Raw genomic sequence first — 20,299 nt, forward strand, 5'->3', positions numbered from 1 at the left:
CTGCTTGTCGGGGAGATCCCCAACAAGCAGCTGATCCAAGCCTGCAATGGTAAAATGGCCCTTTCCCTGCTGCTGCAAAGCAGCACAGAAAGGGGCATTTAAACCCCTGGATCAGCTGCTTGTCAGGGATCTCCCCAACAAGCAGCTGATGGGGGGCGGGGTTTAAATGCCCCTTTCCGGGTCACTGCAAAGTAGCACAGAAAGGGGCAATTAAACCCCTGGATCAACTGCTTGTCCCTTTCCCTGCCGCTGGGGAAAGCAGCCCCTTTCCCCAGTGGGTCCTTTCCCTGCCCCTTTCCCTGCTGCTGGGAAATATCCCTTTCCCTGCTTCTGGGAAGCAGCACAGAAAGGGTTATTTAAGCCCCATGAACCACGAACCTGTTTGCGAACTGGGATAGGTTTGTGAAAGTTTGTGGTTCAGGAAATGGGACGAACCATGAACCACATGGTTTGGGTTTTTTCCCAGTTCGTGCCCACCTCTAGTATTGATAAATTGGTAAAAAGGAATTCAGAGAACATTGACAAGTTTGTAGGAAATTAACTGATCAGCATATTTTGATAACATTAGTATTTTAGTCAATCTTACATTTTTATAGAAAAAACCTGACTTCAAGAAAGATCTTTGCCAGTATTTTCTTTAGACAAAGATCCGCTTTCTTGATAAAAATGGTTTTTTAAAACAAGAACAGGACTAAATTTATCTAACAGAAATACTAATTAACACTTCTTTGAAATACTTTTTTAAAAATCAACCGGAGAAGGGTGCTAAATTTCATTTCAGGCTGATCTAGTTTACACTAAATAATAAGCCTGGGCAAGTATCAGGTGGTTCATTTTAAGTTGACAAATTATCAGTTCTGTTAGGAGGATTGTAGAGTTTCAGTTATTCCACTAAAATCTCTTAAAAGAAAATGGATGGTAGCACATGCTGCTGTGGAAGGAAAGTGTACCTCACAGGTATATCTAGATGTTATCCAGCAAGCATATTGTATTCCTTAAGATCACAACTAATTATATATGCTGCCCATTTCTGAACCTCTCATTTTACAGTGACCTTATTATGAGACTTTCCATGATAAATATGCTCCAGTTTACTCATTAAGAACTTATTTATCCACAATGACAGTTTGCTCTTTTATTCTACTTTCATGATGGAAATTTCTCTCTTTACTACTTTAACAGTGCAATCCTAAACAGAGTTACACTCTTGTTAGCCCACTAATTTCATCTGAGGATGTAATTTTGCTTAGGGATGGGGCCTGTAAATTCAGTAGAAAAATGATCATACTAAAACATTCCTATTACAATCACTTTCTTTGCATGGTGAAAAGGAGGGTTTTTTTGTGTTTTTCAAATAGTTTTGAAATCTTGTTTATACAGCTGTCAAGATGTTTGAATTGCCACAGGAGGTGGTGGCAGCTACAAGCATTGCCAGCTTCAAGAGGGGACTGGACAAATATATGGAGCAGAGGTCCATCAGTGGCTATTAGCCACAGGAGATAGATGGTATTCTCTTTGTGGGGAGGTGGTGCTCTGTTGTCTTGGTGCTGGAAGGAAGGCAGTGGGAGGGCTTCTGGTGTCCTGGCCTCACTGACAGTCCTTTAGATGGCACTGGATTTCTAGCCACTGTGTGTGACAGAATGTTGGACTGGATGGGCCACTGGCCTGATCCAACATGGCTTTGCTTATGTTCTTATGTTCTTATGAATTGATTGAAAATTATGTGATTCAGGATCAGTAGAAAAGGGCCACTTGTTCCTTTCAACATTTTCTGATGTTTCAGTCATTCAGAATTACAAAAGGATCTTCATTTCACTCAGTTTGGTTCTTTTGTTCTCCTCCCCACAAGATATGTGAACAGAAAAGGTCAAATTCCTGAAGTGAAGGTCAGCATAAGCTTGCATTTTCTAAACTGTTAACCACTAAACTTTGTCTTCAAACTCCATGAAGGTTCAAAGCCCTCAGTATATTGTTGCCAAATAGTATAGAGAATCAAGCAAACATTTGGTGACTAAGGCTAGAACGTTCTCCAAGTGTTCAATGGCAAAATTCATTTAAAACTACAACAGTGAGTATGCTGCATTGTCAGAAGAGTTGCATATTCTTATCTTCTTATAGGAAGCATATTTAGTAAATTGTCTACAGCAGGGATTTTTGTGTGTGAGAAAAACCTGTCACAGAGATCATAAGAGAAGGATTGTCAATATACTCATTGGTAGCATGGCACTATTGGCGGGGAGGGGGGTGAGTAAAAGATATACCTTTCCAGGTATAACTAAACCCAGGGCATATAATCAGTCCTCTAAAAACTATGTTTTATTGAGCTTAAGAGTGACAAGCCGTATCACTTAAATTAAGAGTCTGGCCAGTCAACTCATGTTGAAAAGATACTGGACACAATGGGTGTCAGCTGATACTCCAAAGGAAATAAAATGGTAAACAAAAAGTTCACTGTGCCATCCTGAGCAGTTACATCCTTTTAAAATCCATTAAAGTTGATGGTTCTGCTAATCTGGAAAGTGACGTCTCAGTAGTAATGCAAGAGAAGGCTTTCCATAATACCAGGTTAAATTAGTGTAAATTAATAAAACTACATTTTACCTGAAGGGCCTGTGGTGTTAAGCAGAATTTCCTAATTGTTATACAAATCTTAACATTTTGGTAGCATCTAGGTATATTTTTTATTTTATACCAGCTTGGATTACCTGGATGAGGTCTTGAAAATGGCCCATCTTTAGCCTGAGTGACTCCAAAACACAAGAAGACTAAAATGCTGGCAACAATACCTCTGGAAAAAAATCAAGAACAAAATACTCTTCAGTGTACATCTGATAACAAAAGACAAAGTCACTTGTTTCAACACTCAACGTCTAAATTTAAAATATTAGTTTCAAGGAGTTGTTTTAAGATTGAAGGATCATGAAATACTCTAAATTCATACTAATTAATAAGCAGCCTCTTCAGTAAGTTTCAGCAGACAAAAACATGCAGTAAGGAAGAAAATTCTGCCTGTGTGCTCATTAAAATCAACACTCAAATCCTTTAAAAATACAGATACAAAATACCTCTTAAAAAGGATGGTGGGGGAAGAGAGAGAAAGGTTCATCAAAAGATTATTTAAAGTTAGCCTAGGAATAAAGGACCTCAAGCCCACTGGTTCCAGCTACAGATCCTACACAGAGCCTCACAGGCTTTTGGTCTAGCCTTATCAAGAAGTGGAAGAACTTTTGTAAAACATAAGGTATATAGCTGAAAGAAGTTTCCTAAATGAGAAATGCTTTGGCAAAGGAATCCCTTCCTGATTTCCCATAGAAGTCTGCTAGGTATCTCTGGTCTGTTAGGTTAAAGATCGAAGTAGTAATTTAACATAGCAAGAAGGCACCCCACTCCAAACTAAAATTGATTAAGGTAACATGAGGACAAACAAACAAGCATACTGCATGCCTAGAAAAGTTACTAGTTGCCAACAGTAGACTTGTATTTACCTGCTTTCCTGGTCACCTGTAGCAAGTAAAAATCAACTCTCGGTACCTGGAAACATCTTCAGTTACCCATTAACTTTACAAACTATAGTTACAAAGAAATAGGGCAGGACCACAGAGCCGAATTACATAGTATGCTCTTCCTGCATAGTGGAAGAGCCACTATTTGCCTTGCTAGGGAAACGTGTGCTGATGGGCACTCATTTTCCTAACAGGAAAAATAGAGTCCCCACCCCAAACCACTTCAAGTTGGGGAAACAGTGGGGTGGGGGAAAGAGGCCAAATGCCATGGGTCTGATTCCAAACTGACCCAGCAAGGCTGAGAATCTCAATTTCACCCAAGAACTTCCAGTATAATCTACTTGGCATGATCTGTGGCATTCCAGAGAACAGTGGTCTAAAGAGAAATGCAACAGTGGGACTAGATTAAAATACTTTTCTATGACATCATGGTTTTCTACACACTTGGAGCTACTTATGTAGGTGAACATTCAAAATTGTGACCCAATCTGTACTCTCAAGTTATTATACAATAAGAGTTGCATCATGTGTTATTTCTGAACATTTGAATCAGTTCTTGGACAAAGTAAACCAAGTATCTAAATAAATCCTATACAGAAGCCACACAGTCTATTGCTGCTGATTTATTCATATTATTTACAGTCTGCCTTTTTCACTGAAACTCCAGGCAGATTATACAGTGAAGTCAATGTAATCAATAGGATGAGACATCTAACATGTGATGTAATAAGACTAGGATTATAGAAATCTGAAAGAAAGCTTAAGTATTAGATATGGCAAGTATTAGACAATACAGAAAATGGTATTACAAAAGCAGAAACAATGCAGTGACAGCAATACATACAGCAAATGGATAATAGATACAATATTCATTTGTATAGTCCACAGTTCAATTCCCTTTATGTAAGCACCCTTCTGAACTATTCTGTATTCACTTGTAACTTTTATAAAAATGCTTTTCTGAACAATTGTTTTACATAGTTTGGAGAATGACAGAAATATGGGAACCTTCCTGATCTCCTTAGGCAGGTCATTCTTTAAGGTGGGGACCACAGCAATGAATGCCCATATATGCACAGTTATTGATCAGAATAAAGACATCAACAACAGGCACACAGAGAACTACTACTGAGGAAAGAAAAACTTTCATAATTAAACAATATTGATTTGAGTAGTTTTCTATTCACTTAAGTGAACTATACGTTAAAACACAGTCAAAGTTTTAATGGCAGATACTGTTCTAAGATCGAAATGTTTCAGTACTCAAAGCACTAACATTGTAACATCTTATATACTAATAACCAAGTGGTCCTGATCTGAGGATACTTACATCTGGAGACTGGTGCCATGAACAAACAAGACAGATCTTTCCATACACCTGAAAAATGCCACTGGTTTGCAGAAAAATCTGATTTTTTAAAAAAAATACGAGGTTTTTAAAAAAACAAAATGATAAAAGGAGCACCTGCCAGATGCCCTTAGTGGCTGTTGCTAGGCATCCATGATAGGTCAGTCAGTATTCCAGGCTTGGTTTCTGTCAGTAAAAGGCAGGGGGAGAGGGCAGGGCTCTTTCTAAGGCTGTTTTGGCCTTTGGCCCAAGGTTGTTGATGGGATAATACAGAGGCAAGGAGAACGATGTAAGCTGCTTTGTGTCACCATTGTGGAAAAAGGCAGTATATAAATGAAGACAATTAAAAATATAGATGGGGCAGATAAAAGGTAAGTTGTTTAGTGGGTTTGAAGGAGGTAAGGAGGACAAAGAGCATATCAGGGCTGCCAGGAGGAGGGAAAGAAGAAATTGTGTGAGGAAGGGGATACAGGGGGAAGTAAAGCAAACACACCCCAAATGCACACACAATTCCTTACAGGATCCTCACCATGCAACTGGGTCATAGGAGAGAGGCTGCCTGGGATGGAAGGGGGAAAGATGAAAATGGGGACACAAACAAAGGTGGGTGGGAAGGAGAGAAGGAAGCAGGAAAGGGAGGAAAGACAATGGGGGCAGGGAAGGGAAAGGTTTCTAACAACAGTTCCTTTATACTGAGGCATATTGCCATATGTGCTACTGGACTATGTCTGAGCTAATGAGCACAGGGATTCTAATCTGATCTATCATGTGTTAAATACAGCAGTTGTGCAGCCCCATCCTAAGAACCCAAAGCATTACCAGCATAGCACTGCCACTCCTAGTCTGTACTTTACATTTATCAAGGTGAGAGGACAGATGAAGAAAAAGCCTTGCTTTTAAAAGGGTATTAGACAAACTCATCGACAATAGGTCCATCCTTGGATATTAGTCATTGTGGCTGGCCTCTATCGTTGAAGGCAGTATGCATCTGAATGCTAGTTTCTGGGGTGGGGCAGCTGTAGGAAGAAGCTGTGACATGTGTCAGAATCCACAGCAACCCAATTAAGGAGCAGTGTACCAACACAACCCTCATGCCAGACAGATTGAAACAGCTAACCAACACATGATGACAAAGAACACACCAGAAGCAGGAACAAAGAACCTTCTACAGAAAGGAGCACCATAGCATGACTGAGAGGAGGCCTGGAGAGAATGTATTCCATGGAGGGGGAGTTCATTTCTGCAATCAAATTCCCTTTTGCAAGGCACATACAGAGGGAAAGAAACATGACCACTCCAATCATAGCATTCACGTGATTCTGTAGCTTGCTCACCACAGCCATCACCAAAGAAACTTCCAGGGCCTCTCACACACATTACATTCTAAGTATATACAGACCCAATTTTGAGTTCAAAAGGTCCAATATAATCCTTACAGTTACTCTATCAGTGTCACTGTAACAATGTTGTGAAATTGTTTGGTACAAATACAATGCTGGTCAAATATAACAGATTTAAGGAATATTTAATGAATGTGCGATCTTTATTCCTTAAATTTTTCGTACTACATAATTGTATAGATCTCTGAATTAAACACTATGACCTGTGGACAAATCTGTTCATAGTATTAACAATTATCCTGTTAATCAAAGAGTAACTATTTCAAATTGTGGAAAGCCGTAAACACTGGGAACTTGCAGCAAGACGCTCCCTTCAGAGAAAAATCTTGTTGGTCTCTTAAGGTGCCATTGGACTCAAATCCTGTTGTTGCACTGCAGACCAAACCCGACTACCTACCTGAAATTATTTTGATTGCAATGGGTCCTTTCAGCCTTTCATTGTAGGATTAAGAGGATTTAAGATTCCTGCTCCAGTCTCTCTTGAATAAACAGAATTGTAAGTGTATCTCCAGTTAAACTTAAAGTTCTCTTGGGAAAAAGGACTAAGACTTAATTATATAAAAAAGATTTTATATATACACTCATGCATACATATCTTCATTCATATCTTCATTCTTTGGCATTTAAAAGAATTTTCAGTTGAGTTCTAAGCAGACTTATACCCTTCTAGATTCAATGAAGTCAGTAGGCTTAGAAAGGTATAACTCTGTTTAGGACTACACTGTTTGGTTATCAGGACCGCAAGCAACATTTCCACTTAGATTTTGGGCTCAATCAGCCATTGACATATCTGCTAGTTTACTACTGGGTCCCATCTTGCTTATCTCAGTTGGGATCATGCATTAACTACTCCTTTATTCCCAAAATATAAAGGAAAAATAAATGTATCAACCTGAATTCATAATTAGACTGAGGTCAGCTTTAAACACAGCAAATTAACATGTCTCATTCTTAGCTCTAAAGTACTGTTATGTTAAAGACCTAAAAATAACAGATTACTCATTATCCATATTTCATGTGGAAAAAACTAGTTTTTTCTATTCATGAAAGAAGCGTAGAGAGGCAAACACCACAGAGATGGCATTTTGAAATGTTTAGTGAGTCTCCCCAACTGTACTTATTTGTGTGGGGTGGGGGGAAGGAATGGCTGGATATTAACAGTTTCTGAAGAGAAACATCTCTCTTAAGACTACAGACAAAAGCCTCAATCATGTAATCCGAAGCTTTGTAACTGGACAGAGTAAAAGATGTGCCAATACTGCTGCCTCCAACTCTCTGAAAAGCTATTATCTATATATAGCCATTAGAGATAGGCATGGAACAGAAAAAAAAGAACCGCTTGGTTCGAGGTTCGCTCATTTTGATGGAACACGAACCACGAACTTCCGAACCGCACCCTATTCCCGAACCAGTTCAAGTTCAGGGTTCTGCCACTGCTTGGCGGCACCCCGTGCTCACCTGCACAGCCCTATGGGCGACTGCACACCTGGTGTGTGGATCATGTAGGCGGCCGCCCTCTCCTTGCAAGTGGGTATTGGGAGGCGGCTGGCCACCTCCCAACTTGGGGCGGGGGGGTCTGGCTGCTGCGTGGTGTCATCCCGTTCCCACCCTCACAGCCATACGGGTGCGTGCATGCAAAGGCGAGCTTAATAAGCGTGCAAGTGGGGAGCCTGTGGACAGAAAAACTACCCTTGCAGTTGCGAGTCAGCAGGCAGCCCCCAAAACCAACTCCACCCAGACACTGTCCCCAGCTGGAAAGGGGCTCAAAATAAAATGAAACTGTGTGTGCACTGATGGTGTGCGTGCGCACAGCAAAAGCAAGCTGCCCAACAGAAGTGTGCAATTGGGGAGCCTGCAGACAGAAAAGCTACCCATGCAGTTGTGTGTCAGCAGGCAGCCCCCAAAACCAATTCCACTCAGACACTGCCCCCAGCTGGAAAGGGGCTCAAAATAAAATGAAACAGTGCATGCGCTGATGGTGTGTGCAGCAGAGACATTTGAGCAACCCTGTGCAGATGTGAATCTGCACACCAGAGGCGCAAGCCCAGTGGCACTGGCTGGAGAGGCACTCCAAATAGAAGTGAAGGGCACTGGAGGAGTGTGCAGAAAAGCAAGCAAGCAAGCCTTTATTGGCATATATAAAATATAAAATTGTAAATACAGAAACTCCATACAAAATGAGATTAAAATTACAGATAGGAACAGGGCAGCAGTGCAGCAAAACCAGTAAAGAATATTACTTGTCAGGGCGTATAGCCATGGCACTGTAGAGAAACTTTGCTACTATTTCAGTTATTTCCACATCTGGGTTGTCAAGCAGAAACTGAACCTTAAAATCATCAGAAAACTCTGAAAGTTGGGCTAATATAGGATGTAGAAGATCCCGGCGTGGCGCCAGATAAAGAGAGCACTGGAGAAGAACATGGGAAATAGTTTCAACACAGGAAACTTTTCTACACAGGAGGAGTGTGCAGAAAAGAGGGCAGACTTCACTGCACCACACAAGTCCACACAGAGAGCAAACAGCCCCGTGCGGGTGTGAGTTAGCTCACTAGAGGTGCAAGCCCCCCCAAACACCACCAAGTCAGTGGTGCAGGCTGTAGAGGCACTCCAAATGAAAGTAAAGGGCACTGGAGGAGTGTGGAGAAAAGAGGGAAACTGCACCACACTACACAAGTGCACACACACAGGGAGCCAGCCTACAGAAAAGTGAGGCTCCTTGGAGGGGGGGCACACAAAACAGAAGACAGACCCTCCAAAAAGCAGAGGAAGAAAGAAAAGCAAATAAAAGAAGGGCTCCTTGGGGAAGGGGGGCCACAAACTCCCAGAAAACAAACCAGAAGACTGGAGCTCAAAAAAGCAGATGGAGAGAAACAGAGAAAAAGCAAGAAACCCAGTCCCACTCAAAGGCCTAGGACTAGGCTGGGTGTGTGTGTGTGTGTGAGAGAGTGAGAGAGAGAGAGAGAGAGAGAGAGAGCTAGCATTGGAATGGGGTGGGGGAAGAAAGGGAAAAAAGTACCCTTTTCCAAGAACCTCCCCCAGTCCCCAGTAAGAAAAGGAAGAAAGAGAAAAGAGGATTTTTAGTGCCTTCCCAAGAAGCAAGAAATGGCCACAGATCCTCTCCTAGCAAAACAGCCAGACAGGCAGCCAGCAAGCTCTCTACAACCCACTCAGGAGAAAAATGAAACCAGGTCACATGGCTTTCCCTATTTATAGAAAAAGCCAAGATTAGAACAACACAGGAGCACTCTGGTTGGGAGAAAAAGGTGCCTACCATGGTTTTGGAGGAAGAGATTGGTGTTACCATGGCTGCTGAAGACCCATCTCCTCAGTGGCCTTAGAGATCCTAACCCTCCCCCCCTTTCCCTGGCTGGATTGGCCAGACATGGGAGCTCTCTACTTGCCAAGGACAGCTGTCAATCAAACGTGGAGGCTTCAGATTGGGGGCAACCTGAAGACTGCCACCGTTGCCTGGGTGATGGAATGAATGTGTGTTGCTGCTAAAACCAGGAAAACGAAATGCTAGGAAAGTTTGTTTGTTCCTTAAAAATGTGGCTGCTCGGAACGTGTTTCTTTAAAAACGAACCAGCCGTTCCAAACAGAATTACGTTCCGTGGTTGGTTTTCTGCCCATCTCTAATAGCCATTAATATATATATTGATTTGCTGTTTGTTTTTAAACGTTTTCGCACCTTTGCTTTTGGACCTTTAATTCAGGCCCTCCTTACATTACCTTAATCTTATACTTCAAAAGGGCTCTGGTCAACCAGCTCTTTTTATTTCCACTCACACAGAGCTTCAGGTGTCCTCTACTTTGCTCAGATTTTTACCTCAAGAACACTTTCCCTTTTGTGTTTGTACAACCTTCATATTGCTGTCTCCCTAACTCCCTCAAAAGGTTTTCATTGCCACTGAAGGCTTTAGCCTTAGAGTCCAGTTTAACTGGTAATATAGGAAGGCTTGTTATAGATGGTGGTTTGATAAGTATTGGTTTCAGAACAGGGTGGATAAAAATCAATGATTTTTTTAAAAAAATTTAAAAAATCGGATTTTTTTGATTTAAATTGGATTTTTTAAAATAAAATGCTTTTTGAGGAAAATATATTACCATCCAAAGGTTATTCCATCATGAAATAAAGATTAGTTTTTAATTATGTAGAATAAGGCTGTATATATTTAATTTTTTTGGTAAATAAATTCCATTAATCCATTCACAATGTCATGCTCTTCCAGAGGTTTTGTAAGATTATTGGGCAGTTCCTCTGCCTACAAGATATTATTCTGATGACAGTTTGTGAACAAAATTGAGATAAAATAGATGGCACTGTCACGGCCAAAATCCTCAACATTGGGCTTAAGAGAAATGTTGAACATATGCTGAGCATCCTGAAACCCATCTCTGAAGCTTTAAACAAAATACAGAAAAATAGCTGTTTTATTGCTGTTGCTGTTGAAATTTGGAAGGAACTGAGTGAACACTTAAAAACAGAACTACACATGGACAGAATTAAATTACAAGCATTAAAAAAACGAATGGGACAAGCATTGTCTCCAGCTCATTTTTTGGCAAATATTGTCAATATCCAGTACCAGGGTCAAAACGTAAGTGCTGAGGAAGATGAGTTAGCTATGACATGGGTATCCAGCAATCATCCATCTGTAATGCCAACTATAATAAACTTCAGAGCTAAGGGGGAACCATTCAAGAAATATATGTTTGCTGAAGATATTTTAAAGAAAGTCATACCAGTGAACTGGTGGAAGTCACTTAAGCACTTGGATTTAGAGACTGTTCAAGTAATGATTTCACTTTTAACAGCAGTAGCTTCTTCTGCAGGCATTGAAAGAATATTCTCTTCCTTTGGACTCATTCATTCTAAATTGAGAAATCGTTTGGGACCCAATAAAGCAGGAAAGCTTGTTTTTCTTTTCCAGATTATGAACAAAGAAGAAGATGAAGATGACGAGTGAGCTACAGAGGACAGTATTTAAGTTTTTCAGTCTAAGTTTCTTAAAATATACATATTTTGTTTAGCCAAATTAGTTAACAAACATGGATGTTTGCAAATAACATATGCTGTAATGTTATTGTTTCAGTTGAATAAATAAAACTATTTAAATTGTTATTATTAAGGTAATGATTATTTTTCTCCTTCCAATAAAGTACAACAGAAAAGTTGTCCAAATATGAATGATTAACCTAAACTGGGGATAATTCATCTCACAATAAATTAACTATAATGTGTTTCTAATAGTATTAAAATCAGTATTTTATACAACTGTAAAACTAATATGAAAAGTTCTTATTCTAAAAATCTTCATCTACTTGCATATTAAAGTTATACCAGCAAGAATTAGTCTTTATGTAGAAAACTATGATTTAAATCAAGCCTTACTGACTAGTGATTTAAATCAGTTTGATTTAAATCAAATCCACCCTGTTTCAGAATAATTCTTAAGCTTGTTGGTTTCAAAAATAATTCTTTTTTTTAATGAAATTTTATTGGATGGGTTAACATACAATCAAATTAAAAGCAACTACATTTCTTTTCAGTTCCCGTAAGTATATGTTCCCCACCCCCTCCCCTCCCCCTTTTCAATGTTGACTTCCAACAGCACTCCAACCCCCCATTTTCTGATCATATTTCTACACCATAATTATTAGTCTGTTACTACTGGTAAAGATCTAAAGTATATCTTATCTTATTTAATATACTTCAAAAGACCACAATTGTCCATTGACATCCCATTTTCTTTCTAAGTACTTTATCATTTTCTTCCAATCTTCGAAAAATCCCTTTGGATCTTGGTCTCTCAGTTTTCTCGTTAATTTGTCCACTTCAGCCATGTACAACAGTTTTCGTATCCATTCTTCAATTTCAGGTGTTTCTTCTCTCTTCCAGTATTGTGCATACAATATTCTTGCTGCTGTTATCATATAGTACAATAATATCCTATCATTTCTATTAACGTCTTCCAAATGTAAAGATAACAGCAACATTTCTGGATTTTTAACATTATACTGGAGTATTAAAGACATCTCGGCACATATTCTAGCCCAAAAGTCTCTAGGCCTTGCCACAAGTCCACCACATATGAAATAGAGAACCTTCATGCTCCTTACACTTCCAACACTTGTTAGACAGCTGTTTATTAGTTATGGCTAATTTTTTCAGTGTTAAATACCATCTATATAACATTTTATAGCCACTCTCTTTAATACTGGTACATGTTGAAATTTTTAAGGTATTTTCCCACAATTGCTCCCATGCCTCCATCGTTATTTCATTATTACAATGTATCGCCCACTTTATCATTTGAACCTTGACTGCCTCATCTTCTGTAAACCACTTTAATAACAGTTTATACATTTTAGAGATTGCTTTATTGTTATCCCCTAACAAAAGTTCTTCTAACTCTGAATTTTTAATTCTAAAACCTGTCTTCCTTTGATCTGAGTCAAATAAATCCTTAAAAAAATAATTCTCTTTTTAAAGGCATATTCACAGACTGTTACATTGCAATTTTCCACACAGATCTTCACTAGCAGAATACACAGTCTTCTCATCCACACACAGATTTACTTGGGTCTTTCCACACAGCTTGCCTGACCTACATAGGGTTCCCAGGTGTCCCGCCAGTGGCGAGCAAACTCCCAGGGATTTGCCCCCTCACTCACCAGCAATTAGCAGGAGGTAGCAAGCCCCCACAGAGGTTGCCCACCACCAGCAGGCACCCAGGGAACACACATTGCACACGTGTTCCCTGACAGCACAGTGACATCATTAATGCTGGAAGTGACATCACCGCATCAGCCCTGGGGCGCGCACGTACTCATGCTCAACACAAGGTAAGTGTCAGGTACCCTACTCTCCCAGCGGGAGGGGAGAGGGACTTGGCAACCCTAGACCTATATAGAATAATCATTCTCTCAGATATACACAAACTGACCGAGGCGCACACACGGTTTGTCTGACTTAGGCTTCCACACAACTTGCTTGATTTAGTCTGAGATACCCAAAGACTGACAACCAGAATATTGCTAGACTCTTACAAGTTCTACACAGTTTTCCTGACTCAGCAAAAATGAATACTTTCTCTCTGCACACTGACTATAAACTGTAGTTTGCTCTGCCCCCTAGGGTACAGCTACCATCCAATCAGATCGTACTCCACTAACCCATCCAGCCTCCCTCCTTTTTTCCTTAGAGGTCCATATTTAAACCTACAGGAACAACTTTAAAAAACCCACTCACATTAGTAATCAGATATAAAATCAAAATTAAATAGCATTGCATACAAAGCATTACAATATAATATAATTCAATTTTTAAAATGCATGATGGAATGATCTGAGGCTTGCTTTTCTTCAATGAGCAGACTCCCTTGTATGACTGCAAGCCTCTCCTAGATCCTTTTGCACAGTGGATGGGGGCATACAGAAAGGCATATAATAGTTTGCTTCCTTTTGCTCCTTCTTCCATGGTAGATTGTTCCTTGCTCAGCAACTGCCCCAGTCTCCTTAGAGGCTTACTTTATACCTCTAACTGTGACTGTAAAAGTAAAGTGAACTCCATAAGTATCAGTTAAGAACACTTGGGCTCAGCTTGGTTAAAGCCAGACTTAACTATGTTCCTCAAGAGACTTGTTAGCATAAACTATCAAAGAGATAAGACTTACAAGAGGGACCAGACAATGGTATCCTCTTTCATCACTCATTTTTTCCACAGCATTTGAACCTCTAGCTGCAGAAATCCAAAACAATAACCAAATACATGGAATAAAAATAGCATCCAAATCCCATAAACTCAGCATGTTCGCAGATGACATGCTTTTATACATTACCAAACCAAACTCAATTTTACCTCAACTACAATGATTCTTAGATTTATTTGCAGAAATATCCGGACTAACTATCAATGTCTCAAAATCAAATATACTTCCTACCAACCTATCGCAAGCAACAAAAGACAAAATTAGAGCATCCTATACATTCCAATGGGTAACTAGATATCTACCATATTTAGGAATTAACATTCCTTCTAACCTAGAACATCTTACAGCTATAAAAACAACATTTTAAACTGGAACAAACAACAGTACTCCTGGTACGATAGATTTCACTTAAAGCTTTTATTCTCCCTAAACTAATCTTTCTATTTCGTGCAATACCTATCTCATTCCCCCACAGCATGATAAATCAATGGCAAACAATGCTTAACAACTTCCTTTGGAATTACAAAAAAATAAGAGTATCATTTTATGTAGTCAGACAAAATACTAATAACGGTGGTTTTAAATACCCAGACATATCACTATATATGAATGCCGTTCAACTTTCAAAAATAATACAAATACTAAAAAACAAAGAAGACCCAGCTAGGATCCAGATACAAGAACCTCTCTATACCCCCATGTCTCTCCAAGAAATTTTATGGAGTAAAAATAATCTTCATCCAATTCGAATCAATGATGATATATTTTTGACAAATCTACTTAAAACCTGGGATAAATTCAGATCAAAAGTAACCCCTAACATATCAAGATTCACTACTATTTTGTCACAAGAATGGTTCCCTCCAGGAAATAAAAAATCAACCAGCAATCAATGGAAACTATCTGACAACAAAAGACTAATTGATATAGCATCACACAAAGGTTTATTAACTAAAATTGAACTAGAAAAAAAAGGAGAACACTATACCTTGGTTCACCTACTTGCAATTATCACACATGGCGTACCAAATCAAATTAATAGAGATAACACGTAAGCCAAAAACTGCATTTGAAGAAATCCTAGATTCTAATAAAAAAGAAAGGAACCATCTCACATATTTACAAAATTCTTACTGAAATAAACAAACCAAAAATGTTTAAATATCAAAGTAAATGTCATCAAGATTGTAATATAACTATAACTGAAGATCCATAGAAAGAAATCTGGACCTCTGGACTATTTTAACTCCCAAGAAATAAATACAAAGCTTCAAACTTTCAAAATTATGACACGGTGGTACTTAACACCAAAAAAATTATCAGTAATTTACTCATCTAACTCACTCTCATGTTGGAAGAAGTGTGGTAACATTGGATCTTATGCACACTGCTGGTGGCAATGCCCAATTCTTAACAAATTTTGGGAAGAAATCATACAACAAATTGAACAAATAACGAAGTATAAAATCCCATTATAGCCTCAATTAATATTTTTAAACCTATGGCAAAATATTGAGATTCCAGCAATAAGACATGACCTAATAAACAGCCTGCTAGTAGTAGCAAAGTCACTGATACCCTCACACTGGAACAAACACCCCCTACATCAAAACAATGGCTTTTAGAAATATGGGGTCAAATTATTATTGAAAAAATTACAGATAACTTGCAACAAGATGCCATGTCTACAAGGTCAACAAAATTTTTTGAAAATCGGTGGCCCTTTTTTGAATATATCAATAGAGAAGAGATACAATCTCTGAAACAATTATATCAAAACATTCTTAATCAGTAAACATAGTTACCAAATATCATGTATAAAGTTAATGTTGTCAACAAGCCACATAACAAATAGCTTAAGTTGTATTAACATCCATATCTTGATACAAGTTGTAAGTTGCATGTTTTTGTGTTCTGTATAAAAGTTATAATAAATAAATTTAAAAAGAGAGACTTGTTAGCATAGAGAATTCTTTAAAGTGTAAAGTGGAAGTGTAAATTTTGTTTCTTTTAACAAACTGGCTTTGCTATTAATCATAACAAAACCAACCACCATTTCCTTATTGGAAAAACAAAGAAATCTTGTTTTACACAGGCTATTTGGAAGTTATGCCTAGTAAAACACACAAGCGATCTGTTTTTCTTCCTAGATGTTTATCCCTACTCATAACGAACATTCAGAACAAGTTCCATGGAATCTACTGGGACAACATTCAGATACACTCTTTCAATTACCTTTCAAATTTATGAACTCTTTAGGAATTTAAGTGTGGTTAGAGGACTGCCTCAGAGTGTGAGTTGTATGTTCTAGTTCAGCCTCTTAGTTTTGGATGCCTTGTCCTGTCTTAATTGTTTTTTTCTGTTTTGTAAACCACTTTTAGTCTTGTGATAAAGGTGGGCTATAAATGAAGTAAATAAAAAGTAATATCACAAAATGACAAACTACATTAATCATATGACTTAGAGGGGAGCTTTGACTCTCAAAAGATTATACCCTTAAAAAAATCTTGTTGGTCTCTAAGGTGCCACTGGATTCAAACCAAAATAATATTTCTGGTTTGTCCAGCAAATAGAAATAATCTATGCTTCTTGTAGTTAAATGGCAAAGATGAAGAGACGAGCCAGAAAAGGAACAGCAGAAAGCAGCAGCAGTTGCTAGTGTTGATTCCAACTGACACCTTAAGAAACCCTGTCATGGCTGCTGCAGGACATAAGAGATACACTATTTGCAGTTATAAGTGCATCTAAAAACAAGTAGTGCAACAACGTAAGAATGCCAGTGCCTTTGCGCTGGATCACATAAATGGTCCATCTAGTCCAGCATGGTTTCTGACCAAATACCAAAGACTCACAGCACAGGACACATGTCACAGCTTCCTCCTCCTGCTGCCCCACCCCAGAAACTAGCATTCAGATGCATACTGCCTTCAAAGATAGAGGCCAGCCACCATGACTAATATCCAAGGATGGACCTATTGTCCATGAGTTTGTCTAATACCCGTTTAAAACAATTTAAGCTTCCAGTCATCTCCACAAACCACTGCAGTGAGATATTATGTGCTGCATCTCATATTAATTATGTGCTTCCTTTTCTCTATCTTAAATCTACTACCCTTAATTAGCTGCCTTGGTGGCCCTTATGAGGGAAGGCAGGATATAAATTTTGTTAAATAAGTGGTCCCAAGTCTTTATTACTTTAACCATTTTTTTCTAAACTGAGAAACCCCAAATGGTTTAGACTTTCCTTGTTCAGGAAACCTTTAGATCACATTACTTGCCCTTTTCTAGCTTTTTATTCTTTTTGAGACAGAAAGACCAGAACTACGCACAATATTCCAAATGCAGCTGCACCACAGATATATACAAGGTCATTGCAACAGCAAAACAGAAGCCCAGTGGTACCTTAAAGTCTGTGTGTTCTGTGCCATCAAGTCACTTTATTATGAGTTTTTATGAGACAGAGCTCACTTCTGTATTTTACAGAAAATTATAAGAAAGGAAATAGTTCAGCAGAGTGAGGCCTAGTCTAATACATTAGATAATATTCTCTATGTCTGGACTTAAATTGCTTCAATAGTTTAATAGATGATGGGAAAGGTCTGAGGCCAGAACCTTTGACCTCTCCCATCCTCTAATAAACTATCCAAGTGGTCCTCCCTTTTTATAATTTTCTGTAAAACTGAGGCTAAGGGGTTTATTTCTTCTATGGTATCTGAAGAAGTAAGCTCTGTCTCATAAAAGCTCATAGAGGAATAGATGCTGTTAAGTCTTCAAAGTGTCACTGGACTTCTGTTTTGTTTTACTACAACAGACTAACAAGGCTATCCTACTAGAATCACATAAAAGCCATTTTATTTTCAACCCATTCACCAATAACCTCCCTAACACAGGTTTTGGCTTTTTACCACTGTTGTCCAATGAATAAAGTATATTTGATGAAGCATGCACAGGACTCCTGATGCAGAGGTCTCTGCCAATTTAGCCCCCATCAGTGTCTGTTGTCCCAATCTGCATCATTTTACATTTACTTAAAATTATTTGCCATATTCTTTCCCAATTTGGAGAAATCCTTTGGATTTCTTCCACGATCAATTTTGGCTTTCATTGTAATGAACTACCCAATATCATCCACAAACTTGATCACTTCACTGCTTGCCCCCATAAGATCCCACTTCTTACTTCCATATATTGGCAAGAACTGATCATGTATTCCTAGCCTCTGCTTCCTGCGTAATCAATTATTAAACACATGAGACCCATTTTCTTATTGTATGACTAATACTCAAAAGTATTTTGAAAAGTATTTTGAAAAGTATTTTGGAAGATTTTGCCAAAAGCTTTTAAAAGAACATAATATCTTCTAGATCATGCTTATTTTATAGTCCATTAATGTGTGGATAATTAACTACCTCTAGGACCCTACCAGTTTGAAGAAGCAAGGCTTCCTTTTGCAGATGTGCTGATTTTTCTTCAGTAGATCTTTTTCTATATACTCCATATTGTAAAACATCTGTTAAACCACATATACAGATGCCTGTGTGAGTCACCCATGCATCACCCATTTAGCATTGGTGTTTTCTCGCTGCTGCCAGGCTGGAGCTCCTGGCATTCCTCTGAATTACCTGGATGGTGAGGAGGGCATAATAGTGTCAGAGATATGGCCAGAAATATAGGGAGTATTTGCTGGACTTGACAAAGAAGATTATGAAGGATGTCTTGGTACACAGAAACAAAGCTAACCTGGCCTCTCAGCTAACATGCCAAAAAGAGTTTAGAGACCCAGAATGTAATAGCCTTAGAGAGGAGCAAGAAACAAAAGTAGCCCAATTATATGGCCTTGTATAGACTGGAAGCCATCTAACCTATATGAATAGATATTATGTGTTGAGACGCAGGTGCAGAAGCACTGGAGAATGGCAAGAACTTTGATCCTCACAGAAGGGAAGATATAGTTCAAAGATGATATAAGGAACCTGCCACCTTGCCTCCCAGTTCAAGGCACTGATCATAGCCACTCCAGCAACCAGGCAGGTAGAATGAGTTCACCTTATTTGTGAAAACGAAAGCTCTCCCTTTCCCAAAGACCAGGCTTTCCTATCTTGAGTCTGTTTCTGGGGTGTTCTCATGCACAAGACATGAATTCCAGACTGAGTTTAGTAAAAGATAAGTTTATTAATTAAAGAGTGTCTCCAAAAACATGAAGCACTCTTACTCAGGCAACAAGTAATAAAACAAGAAATCCTTATTGTTGCTAAATATTAAAACTGCCTATCTAAATCTTGAGAGCTAACTACCTAAGCATCTCTAAGTGGTTTCTATTGTTGCATCTCTCACCCATCCGTCAGAAAGCAAGCCCTCTCTCATGCCTAGTTGATCTGGCATAAGGACATGCTAAGGTGATAGAATAGCATGCAGCTTTTAACTTCTCTCTAGCATACTTGCATCATGATGAAAACTAGTCAAACTGGGAAGCCATCTTTTCAGGTCTCAGTGAATCACCCAGCAACTCAAGAACCAATCAGGGTCAAGCTGTTCATTGGTGTTACAGCTGTGTGAAAAACTAGGGAGTCAACACAGAGCTCTCTAAGAACAGTCTCTCCAAGGTCAAATCCCTGGGGAACTTAAAGACTGCTCCAGAGGTGTTTCCAATCAACTCTGCAAATACATTCCTAGGCTTGACCACAAACCTTACAACATTTACAGTCCTGAACCTAAGTTCAGCCATTTTCTCTCAAAGACCTAGTTTTGGGTCAGCAACTTTCATACAGATAGGAGTATGATGAAGCATCAAATGATATTCATATGTATGATAGACTAGTAATCACTATTTTAATAGATTTTGTTAAGAGAAAAAGTGGCAAGAACGAACTAACAATTTTCATATATTTGAAGACATTTTAAATATAGATAATCTTATAGGGCTTTTGAAGTTATACGATTAAGTTAGATACAAATGTGCATCCTTATCAAGCATGACAGTTAGCTACTGTTAGGAGATGATTTTTAAAACCTATAAATATGGGAAGCTAAATTGATCAACAGCTTCTTTTCAGAAAGGGCTCCTTGCTTGTGACTAGACATGGGCATGAACAGGAAAAAACCCCCAAACACGCTGTTCGTTGCCATCCACGAACAACGAACATTGACGAACATTACCTGTACACGAACATGTTTGTTGTTCATGGCCCTTTAAAGATCCCTTTAAACTATCAGCTGGAAGGCGGCGGGGGGGGGGATTCCTCCCTGCTGCCTGCCAGCTGATAGTTTAAAGGGCCCTGTCCTGCCACTTGCAAGCAGCAGGGCCCTTTAAACAACCTACAACCCCCACCCCCC

At 38.9% G+C, this 20,299-nt stretch overlaps 1 protein-coding gene across 1 annotated transcript in view; it reads right to left on the reverse strand.

Moving 5' to 3' along the window:
* The window catches only part of PTDSS2 (phosphatidylserine synthase 2), a 50,291-nt gene that overhangs the window by 18,000 nt on the left and 11,992 nt on the right, over positions 1-20,299 (reverse strand). The window contains exon 3 of the mRNA XM_054972686.1: positions 2,706-2,788. Coding sequence (XP_054828661.1) covers positions 2,706-2,788 — 83 coding nt within the window. The remainder of the gene's footprint in view (positions 1-2,705; positions 2,789-20,299) is intronic.

Source organism: Eublepharis macularius, chromosome 2, assembly GCF_028583425.1.
Source record: "Eublepharis macularius isolate TG4126 chromosome 2, MPM_Emac_v1.0, whole genome shotgun sequence".
Lineage (NCBI taxonomy): Eukaryota > Metazoa > Chordata > Lepidosauria > Squamata > Eublepharidae > Eublepharis > Eublepharis macularius.